Source organism: Oncorhynchus gorbuscha, linkage group LG09 (assembly GCF_021184085.1).
Source record: "Oncorhynchus gorbuscha isolate QuinsamMale2020 ecotype Even-year linkage group LG09, OgorEven_v1.0, whole genome shotgun sequence".
NCBI classification, from domain to species: domain Eukaryota; kingdom Metazoa; phylum Chordata; class Actinopteri; order Salmoniformes; family Salmonidae; genus Oncorhynchus; species Oncorhynchus gorbuscha.
Window position 1 is genome coordinate 38,936,828 of NC_060181.1, and position 10,709 is coordinate 38,947,536.

At 42.2% G+C, this 10,709-nt stretch overlaps 1 protein-coding gene across 1 annotated transcript; it reads left to right on the forward strand.

Annotated features, from left to right (window-relative positions):
* The first annotated feature begins 1,872 nt into the window (after positions 1-1,872).
* Positions 1,873-8,361, forward strand: LOC124043559 (guanine nucleotide-binding protein G(I)/G(S)/G(T) subunit beta-3-like). The gene is made up of 8 exons (XM_046362266.1): positions 1,873-2,082; positions 4,496-4,602; positions 4,916-5,061; positions 5,456-5,519; positions 5,821-5,977; positions 6,160-6,428; positions 6,773-6,989; positions 7,464-8,361. The coding sequence occupies exons 2-8, from the start codon at positions 4,546-4,548 to the stop codon at positions 7,568-7,570; spliced, it is 1,017 nt and encodes a 338-aa protein (XP_046218222.1). The 5' UTR covers positions 1,873-2,082; positions 4,496-4,545; the 3' UTR covers positions 7,571-8,361.
* The last annotated feature ends 2,348 nt before the right edge of the window (positions 8,362-10,709 follow it).

Consider the following 10,709-nt stretch of genomic DNA (forward strand, 5'->3'; position numbering starts at 1 on the left):
GTGTGTGTGTGTGTGTGTGTGTGTGTGTGTGTGTGTGTGTGTGTGTGTGTGTGTGTGTGTGTGTGTGTGTGTGTGTGTGTGTGTGTGTGTGTGTGTGTGTGTGTGTGTGTGTGTGTGCCCATGTTTGTGTTGCTTCACAGTCCCCACTGTTCCATAAGGTGTTTTTGAATCTGTTTTTGAATCTAATTTTCCTGCTTGCGTCATTTACTTGATGTGGAATAGAGTTCCAAGTAACCATGGCTCTATGTAGTACTGTGTGCCTCCCATAGTCTGTTCTGGACTTGGGGACTGTGAAGAGACCTCTTGTGGCATGTCTTGTGGGGTATGCATGGGTGTCTGAGATGTGTGCCAGTAGCTAAGACAGATAGCTTGATAGCTAAGACAGATACAATCAACGTCACATACCTTCATAAATAAAAGTAGTGATTAAGTAAATCTCTCCTCCACTTTTAGCCAGGAGAGATTGACATGCATATCATTAATATTAGCTTTCTGTGTACATCCAAGGGGCAGCCATTCTGCTCTGTTCTGAGCCAATTGCAAGTCCTTTTTTGTGGTACCTGACCACAAGACTGAACAGTAGTCAAGGTGTGACAAAACTAGGGCCTGTAGGACATTGATAGTTGTTAAGAAGGCAGAGCATCGCTTTATCATAGACAGACTGCACCCCATCTTAGCTACTACTGCATCAATATGTTTTGACCATGACAGTTTACAATCTAGGTTTACTCCAAGCAGTTTAGTCATCTCAACTTACTCAATTTCCACATGATTTATTCCAAGTTTTAGTTGAGGTTTAGGGTTTAGTGAGTGTTTTGTTTGAGTGCTTTGTTCCAAATACAATTATTTTAGTTTTAGAAATATTTAGGGCTAACTTATTCCTTGCCACCCACTCTGAAAATAACTGCAGCTCTTTGTTGAGTGCTGCAGTCATTTCAGTTGCTGTAGTAGCTGACGTGTATAGTGGTGAGTCATCCGCATACATAGACACTCTGGCTTTACTCAAAGTCAGTGAGATGTTGTTAGTAAAAATTTAAAAAGCAAGGGGCCTAAACAGCTACCCTGGGGAATTCTTGGTTCTAACTGAATTATATTTGAGAGGCTTCCATTAAAGAACACCCTCTGTGTAGTAACTCTTTATCCACATTATAGCAGGGGGTGTAAAGCCATAACACATACGTTTTTCCAGCAGCAGACTATGATCGATAATGTCAAAAGCTGCACTGAAGTCTAACAAGACAGCCCACACAATAATTTGATCATCAATTTCTCTCAGCCAATCATCAGTCGTTTGTGTAAGTGCTGTACTTGTTGAGTGTCCTTCCCTATAAGCATGCTGAAATTGTCAATTTGTTTACTGATTGGACTGCTCTAATTGGTAGGCCTACCATGCAATTGGCTGGAAGAGTTTTCTGAGCCACTCCAGGTGAGCAAAATCAAATACCCTCTCCTCGTAGACATTAACACTATTATACTGTTGAATGATGTGGAACTGAATGTGGAAGACATCAAATGTGTTTCTCTACCAGCTTTATGTCGTAGCCATTGATGTGATGTAACAAATGGTGTGTTCTCACTAGCAATGCCGCTCTATGCCCCTCAGAATCTCTCTACTAGATCATATCTCAAACCCCTCCGCATCTCTCTACTTAATCTTATTCTCACATTTACACCTTTACCTGTCCCTCTCTCCCTTCATCCCTCCTTCTCTCTTTACCTGCTCTTGTCTTTTGACCTCATAACCTGATTTTCTCCTCCAATCGGTTTACCCATCTCCTCTTGCCATGCTCTCTCTCTCTCCTTCCCTCTCTCTATTTCCATCTTCGGGCTTATCCCTTCATCCCTGATCTCCTTCATCCCCTTCAATCCTCATCTGTTCCTCACAGGAGGACGGGAGAGAGAAAGAGAGAGTTTTCACAGGTTGCCTGCAGCCAGTCTGTGGGTGAAAGCGTAAGAGGAAAGAGAGATAGAGAGAAGGAAAGCAGGGCTGACTTGAGTATTGTTGAACATAAACAGTTGCTTCAAAGGGCTACTGAGGCAGAAAAGCCCAAAAAGAGGAAGGACTGCATTTTGTTTGGAAAGGTGAGTGATTTTGGGTGACTTTGGTAGCACATACGTGGAACTACATGGAACGACATTGACTTCTCTGATGATTACGAACACGGACTCAGATCATCATGGACACTATCCCATTACCTAGCTCAGTATTATTCTCGTCCATGATAAGATTTCACAGTTGAAAGACTGGAACTTCATCTGATTTGCAGCCCGGTCCAATGGATTGAATATGAGCGAAATAAACTACTCAATTGTCGGTCAATTACAAGAAGTAATAAATGGAGTTCTCAGATGTGCTCGTTTCCACCAGAGGAGGAATTCTAATGACATGCAACAAGTGCACTGTAGTCCATGGAAAACATGTTGACTGCTGTCTTTGCAAGTGAGAGAGAGAGCAACAGAGAGAGACAGAGACAGAGACAGACAGAGACAGAGACAGAGACAGAGACAGAGACAGAGACAGAGACAGAGACAGAGACAGAGACAGAGACAGAGAGAGAACTGGTAGGTCGGGTTGAAATGGCTGTCACCAGTAGGGAGTGACGGTGACAGAATTGAGTGCTTTTCTTCTCAGAATCCATTTAATTTATTAGATAACAACAGCATGCAAAGACGTTATCAGCATTATCACGAAGGTTGCAAATCCTCCCTCATTGATTCTGGAGATCCAGTAAAAGAGGAACAACAACAAAACAAAATCTCAGAGTGAAAGCAGCAAACTGCAGAGCTTGTGCATATCTTCTATCTCACTTTTCGCTCATGTATTGTCTCACATGTATTGATTTTGTGCATTGAAGTCTTCCTGAATTCTGCAGCCATGCTAATAGAAGGGTGCATGTCTAGAGTTCTTATATCTAGACAAACAGGAATAGAGGCCATTCTGTGCATTTGTGCAAAGATAATTTCAAAGGAAATAACCAAACAGGAAACGGAAGAAGAAGACTCCATAAAAAAAACTCACATTTCTACCTGATAGGCCCATATCCTTGCAAAGTCTTGTCCCCTCTCTCCACTCTTTCTCTCTTCTACCATCTCTTGCTCCCCCTTTCTGATCCAGTGGTAAAGGGCAGTCAGTAATCGGATGACAGGAGATTTGACTGGAAAAGCCTCCTTTAAGATCCCCTGATGGGGCTTTAAAGCTCTATTCCCACTTGGCACAGACGTCATTTTGTCTAGTTTTGATTTACATTTGATTGAGTTGTCAGCTAATGTGAATTCAGCATGAAATCAACAAGAATTTGAACCGGGTCATTGGATTTAAGTTCAAAGTTGGGTGAAAATACAGAAATTCCTTTACGTTGATGACTTTCTCCACATTATCGCATTGATTATTTTGTCATTGAAAGTACATGGAAACAATGTTGATTCAACCAGTTTGTTCCCAGTAAGTTGTGCCCACCCCTCCTCGCCCTCTCTGTCTCACTGGCTCTCATCATAGGTCAAACCACCTACTGAACATGCTTAGCCTATGCTTTGCTTAGCCTATTTGTGAACAATTATTTCTGTGAAAGTAATGCCTTTTGTTAATACTGTATTTGCAGGGATGTGTGCTGTAGTAGTTGGATTCGTTTTCGAGATTTGTTGTTAAACTTTAAGCGGTTTACAAAAGTGGTGTGTGTTGGTAATTGGCCTCCAATTATGAAAACGTCAGCATCCAATTAAAGAGTATTAGGGCCACACACAGCTAACCCCTAATTCCCTCTTGATCTTGAAATATTCTCTCTTAAAAGGCATTGAAAGTCAGAGTGAGGGGGGAGAAAAGAAGGTTCATGCTAAATTGTGTCTTAAACTTGTTTGAATTGTAACACAAAATAATAACAATTTAAGCAATAAATAGGAAAATATAAGTAATAAAGTATAGTTGTAAAGTTAAATGAGGCCTTCTAAGTAAAAATGGAAAGTACTCTTGAAAGAGTACCCGGAAAGACTTCCGTAAAGAACTATAACAAACAAAATGGCTGGCTGTGTTACAGATAAAATGGCCAGTGATTTGCCTTGTTCTTCAGATACATGAAGGTAGATCTTGGATATGTCACTAATTCTGCATATTAGACTTCTAGCACAGTGGATGTGGGATTATACCTCGTACCGTACTCAAGAAGGCCAATCTAGGCTCTTGCGCCATACTAAATGACGAAAGCACCTGATTGGTTTAGTTTAGGGGGTCAGAGGCCATGGGGGAGTTACTGGAGCAATGAGTCCAGTTACGTTCTCCTCAAACAGATGGCCGTATACAGTATATCTACTGCACATATTTGAGAACATGAATTCTCACTTCTATTTAATTAAGATCTTCGTTACATGATTGAGTTCTACACTGCATACATTTTACAACGAGGACAGCATTTTTGCCAAGCCTTGACCTGTATATGTATGCAATCAAATAAGTTCTAAACATAAAACTATTGTCCTTTTCTCTTTCTCCCTTTTTGTCTAGTCTGCTACTTTTTTTTTCTCCAGCGGTAACAGCCCCTATCAACCGTTGCCATGGGTGAAATGGACACGTTGAAAAAGGAGGCCGATGGTCTGAAGGCCCAGATTGAAGTGAGTCTCGTTATCGCAGCATGTCAATGGTTGCCACAAGACACATTTTTTTGGTTTGTTACAATCTTCAATATCACCCCAGTCAAAAAAAGACAATCAGATAAATAACTTGGAATTATAGTATCAATAATGCATAAGAATTAATGTACAGAGTTGATAACATATAGCCTACATTTAGTTTCCTCCACATACCAGTAAATACAACAGAAGTATGGAAAACATTCTGCTCCAAACAATCTATGCTTATTTTTCTACAACTATTTGACTCTTAACTTATTCCTCTACTACCTGTGAATCCCTTTCCCGCTACTAGGCAGGCCGCAAGGCGGTCAATGACACCACCATGGCCACTCTAGCATCTGGTATGGCGGCTGCACCGCGTGTTCAGCTGAAAAACAGAAAGACATTGAAGGGCCACTTGGCTAAAATCTACGGCTTGCACTGGTCTGCTGATAACAGGTGAGAAGGTGTTCTTGTCCAGATAGCTGAGAATGGGGATGGCGCCAGGGACAGCAGAGCTCACCATAGACGCCCCACCACTACCACTAGCCAGTGTGGAATAGGGACTATTGAAAAACATAGAGAAGGTCTACCTTGAGCAAGACAGAGAAGGTCGATACAAGGGGTTGTCTGATGCGCCACTCAAACCAAATGGACTCTGATATCAAAAGGTCCCATTGTTTAATGTGTCCACCGTGGCATGCAGGTGTCATGGGGTTCAATAAAAATGCTTTCATTGTTTCAAATGTTGCATTGTCAAAGTATTGAGCCAGATTCATACTGGACCTCGTGCCTAAATCCTGTTCACAGAATTTGATACACTGACTAGCCACTTTCTTTTTCTCTCCAACAGGCACATGGTCAGTGCCTCACAGGATGGCAAGCTTCTGATTTGGGACACCTACACCGGAAACAAGGTAAGGAGTGATCACTGATCAGTCATCATCTTCACATCTCTAACTATTTTCCTCTTAATGCATAGGATTTATATAGAGAACTTTCTACTTGGTTTGCAAACATATGGAGTAAATCCCTACTTCAACCACCGACATGTAGAAGCAGTACCCACTTTTCTTTTAGATTGTCTTGACTTTGATTACACACTACGAATGTATTTATATGCTATAAGTCAGCTAGTTGGGTATTTTAAGTCTTCTAACCTTGAGACAAAGCGAACTAGAAAGTGAGTGGTTAAGCATTCTTCTCCCTGCCCTCCAGGTATATGCCGTCCCCCTCAAGTCCTCCTGGGTAATGAGTTGCTCCATGGCCCCTTCTGGCAATCTGGTGGCCAGCGGAGGTCTGGATAACATGTGCACCATCGCCAATATCAAGGGTGCCAGCCCAAAGACCCTCAGGGAGCTGGACGCACATGAAGGTGGGTAATCGTAGTACAATGTTTGCTTCATCCGAGTTATCGTCAACTGGGTTTACGGTCAACTCCGTGACCAACTACAAGAGAATTCATTAAAGGCGTGTTCATACATTGGATGAGATCCAAAAACGTAGGAAATAAGAAGTACAAACAATAACATCTCAATCTTTCTCCTTCCATCTCAGGCTACCTTTCTCATAGCCGCTTCCTGAACGACAATGAGATCCTCACAGCATCCGGTGACACCACTTGTTGCCTGTGGGATTTGGAGACTGGCAAGCAGAAGGTGATCTACAAGAGCCATGTGGGTGACTGTATGTGCCTGGCCTTGTCACCAGACCAGAACAGTTTCATCTCAGGGGCATGTGACTCCAGCGCCAAGCTGTGGGACATAAGAGATGGCGGCTGCAAGCAGACCTTCATCGGCCACACGAGTGACATTAACGCCATTGCGGTGAGCACATAAGACACGCCCCGGGGTTTTTCCTGGTCAGAATGACTCTGAATGATCTATATACTGTAGTGACCTTAACCCAACAACTATCGACCTTGTCAAGATGTTGGGTTGCAGGTACAAGATTCTGGTTTCGAGCTCCGGTTGAGACTACCCACGTGACTTCAGTAGTTAGGGGGTAGTGCGATCCAAAATCGAAACATAATTTAGCTTCACAAGACCAAATCTTTCCAAGGAGTCTGTACTTTGCTAACTCAGTCAACTCACCGGGCAAACTAACCTTCAAGTTCTATACATGTCAAAACAAAACACTACATACTGAAATGGCCTTCTTTATACCCCAGTTCTACCCTAGTGGCACTGCAGTTATCACAGGTTCCGATGACTGCACCCTCAAGATGTACGACCTCCGTGCAGACCAAGAGGTCAATGGCTACCAGGACGCTGCATTGAATGCTGGCGTCACGTCAGTCTCCCTCTCCAGCTCAGGACGCCTCATCTTCGCCGGCTACGACAACTTCAACTGCAACATCTGGGATTCTCTGAAGGCCGAGAAAGTTGGTGAGTAAAAGTGTGAGGTGAAACCAGTGAGAGAGAAGGGAGAGGACTGAGGGGAGGGGTGAAAAGGAGTGAGTAAAGACAGAGAGAAACAAAGAGAACAGTCAATGTAAAGAGAGGGAGGCAGAAGAGGAGATAGATGGCATGAGTGAAAAACCTGCCGATGTGCCCTTGTGCAAGGCACGTAACCCTAATTGCTCCTGTATGTTGCTCTTGATAGGAGCATCTGCTAAATGGCTCAAATGTAAATGTAAATAAGTGGGTGGTTTAAACACAGGTAATGAAAGGGAGAAAGCGTATAGTCAAAGAAGTCTGGATGAGAGGCAGTCAATCAAAGAAACACGGGTAAAAAGGAAATAGACACTAGAACTACATCATTTGCATCAGTATGGATGACTATTTTCTTCTTCTCTCATCCCTCTCTCTCTCTCTCTCTCTCTCTCTCTCTCTCTCTCTCTCTCTCTCTCTCTCTCTCAGGTGTTCTGTCTGGCCATGACAACAGAGTGAGCTGCATTGGGGTGCCAGACGATGGATTGGGTGTCTGCACAGGATCCTGGGATAGCTTCCTGAAGATCTGGAACTGAGCTGGTCTTCCAGAGGCGACATTGGGAAAGAGAGAGGGGAAGACAGGGAGGGGGGTGGATGGAGCTAGAGGAGGAGAGGAGAAGGGGTTAAACACAAGACTGAGAAATAAGGATGCTCATTTTGGGATTGGGGAGATATCAGGCGGAGCATGGTTGTAGTACCAGTTCACATAATTTCTTCCTTTCTCTCTCTCCCCTCCTTTTCATCTATGTATGCAATGTGAGAGGTGGTGAATGGGACTTCATAGAACATACTGTATAAATGACATCGACAGCAGAACAAAATGCAGCCACACTACGTGTACACATGAGAATTTTAAAGTTATTGTTAAGACTATCAATACCGAGACAACGACAAACATAAAAAATATAGGATTATTTGAAATAATAAATGAATTAATGAAGAAAATATGCTCTACTTGTATCTAAGGTGAGAGTGACAATTGCACATATAGATTTTTGACAATAAAAATGTGAAATAAATACAGAAATATAATGAACATAAATAAAGATTTAGTATTACAGATGTATTTTTATTGTTTTGAGATCTTTGATGTATAAAGCCCACACTTATTAGCTGAAAGTTGATATGTACATTTATTTACATTTAGGTAATTTATTATTTATTGGAGTGCAGAGTTGATGTACAGTGCCGTTTGGTCACACAAATCCAATGTATAATGCCATTTTGGGCCTGTGATGATACATGCTAACCAGCAGCATCCGCTGTCTTTGCCCCAAAATGGCTGCCATCACCAATCACCAACAAAATTAAACCATGTTCAATCACATACATCCGAGTTTGTCTATCCCTCTACTTTGAGTGTCTGGCATTCTTGAATCCTACTTCAGGAAAAAGGTTCATGAGGTGTTACATATCAGATACCAATATATTCCCTCCCAACTGCATTTTGAAGCACTTTTACACATCGGCAGTAACTCTGTAAACATGCTATGTTCGTTGAAAAACCTTTCTAATAAACCTAGAATACTGCATTAACACCATGTCTGTGTATTTGTGCTTTACAGACCTCTTTCTGGAGGACATCACTAAATGTTTTACTTATGTGTCTTTACTTCAGTTTGTTTCTTTTCTTTTTTGTGAGGTTTTTGTTTTGCTCATTCACCTTGTGTTTGTCATCTTCTGTAAAAAAAAGAAGCTTGCATGCTGTACTCCAATGCTTCATAATAAAACACAATTTAAAACAGAACATAAACATAACTACTCAACCTGTGGAAACATTGATAAGCAACCACGTTTTGGTTTTAGTGGGGCTGTGAAAATGTAACCACCTTTCTAGATATAAGGACTGACAACTCATGACAACCACAAGATAATGTTAAACATATTTTGAAGCTATTACCAGATTGGATCCCAGGCCAATATTTTGTAGATTAAGACCACATTGTGGGGGGGGGGGGGGGTTGATTAATCTCGCCTGGGTGCCTGTGTAGGTGCGGTTTGCACTGGCTGAATGTTGATTTGGAACTAGGTTGCCTACGCTGTGTGAGCCAGATGGCCCCCGCCTCTGGCCGATGTTGAAGTCGGCTTGAAGGATATAAGAACTGACAACTCATGACATCCACAAGATAATTTTATTTGACGTAGGTTCAGCACATTGAATAATGAGTAGGATTCTGTGTTTTGACGTGCAAAAGTGATCGCTTTTGATAAAAAATGCTTTATCTGAGTTCCCAATGAAAACTAGTTTAAAAATTAGAACATACACTACCGTTCAAAAGTTTGGGGTAACTTAGAAATGTCCTTGTTTTTGAAATAAAAGCAATTTTTTTCATTACAATAACATCAAATTGATCAGAAATACAGTGGAGACATTGTTAATGTTGTAAATGACTATTGTAGCTGGAAACGGCTGACTTTTTTAATGGAATATCCACATAGGTGTACAGAGGCCCATCAGCAACCATCACTCCTGTGTTCCAAAGGCACATTGTGTTAGCTAATCCAAATGTATAATTTTAAAAAGCTAATTGATCATTAGAAAACCCTTTTGCAATTATGTTAGCAGAGCTGAAAACTGTTGTTCTGATTAAAGAAGCAATAAAACTGGCGTTTAGACTAGTTAAGTATCTGGAGCATCAGCATTTGTGGGTTCGATTACAGGCTGAAAATGGCCAGAAACAAAGACATTTCTTCTGAAACTCATCAGTCTATTCTTGTTCTGAAAAATTAAGGCTATTCCATGCGAGAAATTGCCAAGAAACTGAAGATCCGGTACAACACTGTGTACTACTCCCTTCACAGAACAGCGCAAACTGTCTCTAACCAGGATAGAAAGAGGAGTGGGAGGCCCCAGGGCAGAACTGAGCAAGAGGACAAGTACATTACAGTGTCTAGTTTGAGAAACAGATGCCTCACAAGTCCTCAACTGACAGCTTCATTAAATAGTACCTGCAAAACACCGGTCTCAACGTCAGCAGTGAAGAGGCGACTCCGGGATGCTGACCTTCTAGGCAGAGTTGCAAAGAAAAAGCCATATCTCAGACCTGGCAATAAAAAGAAAAGATTAAGATGGGCAGAAGAACAGACACTGGACAGAGGAACGTTCTGTTTCTGAATGATTCACACCATGCTGCATTGTTGACAATATGACCAGGGGATGCAGATTACCGGTTGATTTGAGCATGGCACACCTCCCTCACTGGCTTCGCCCGGTCACATAATGGGCCATAGTCCGGTTCAACCCGGGGCAGCTTAATTGAATCCCCTCACTATTGTTGTAAGAGACAAATGGGAAAGGGAAAGTTGTACAACTGAATGACTTCAACTGAAATGTGTCTTCCGCATTGAATCCAACCCCTCTGAATCAGAGAGGTGCATGGGGCTGCCTTAATCAACATCCACGTCTTCAGCGCACGGGGAACAGTGGATTAACTGCCTTGCTCAGGGGAAGAACGACAGAATTTTACCTTCGCATCTCTGGGATTCAATCCAGCAACCTTTTGGTTACTAGCCCAATGCTCTAACCACTAGGCTACCTGCAATGGGGTGGTAGATTAGATAAAAGGTGGTGTGTGTGTGTGTGTGTGTGTGTGTGTGTGTGTGTGTGTGTGTGTGTGTGTGTGTGTGTGTGTGTGTGTGTGTGTGTGTGTGTGTGTGTGTGTGTGTGTGTGTGTG

What these genes read in the sequence shown, in the direction of transcription:
- LOC124043559 (XM_046362266.1), top strand. Translation starts at nt 4,546, where the DNA reads ATGGGTGAAATGGACACGTTGAAAAAGGAGGCCGATGGTCTGAAGGCC. An exon ending in GGAGCTGGACGCACATGAAG is followed by an intron (nt 5,978 to 6,159) that starts GTGGGTAATCGT and finishes CTTCCATCTCAG; the next exon opens with GCTACCTTTCTCATAGCCGC. An exon ending in GTGACATTAACGCCATTGCG is followed by an intron (nt 6,429 to 6,772) that starts GTGAGCACATAA and finishes TTTATACCCCAG; the next exon opens with TTCTACCCTAGTGGCACTGC.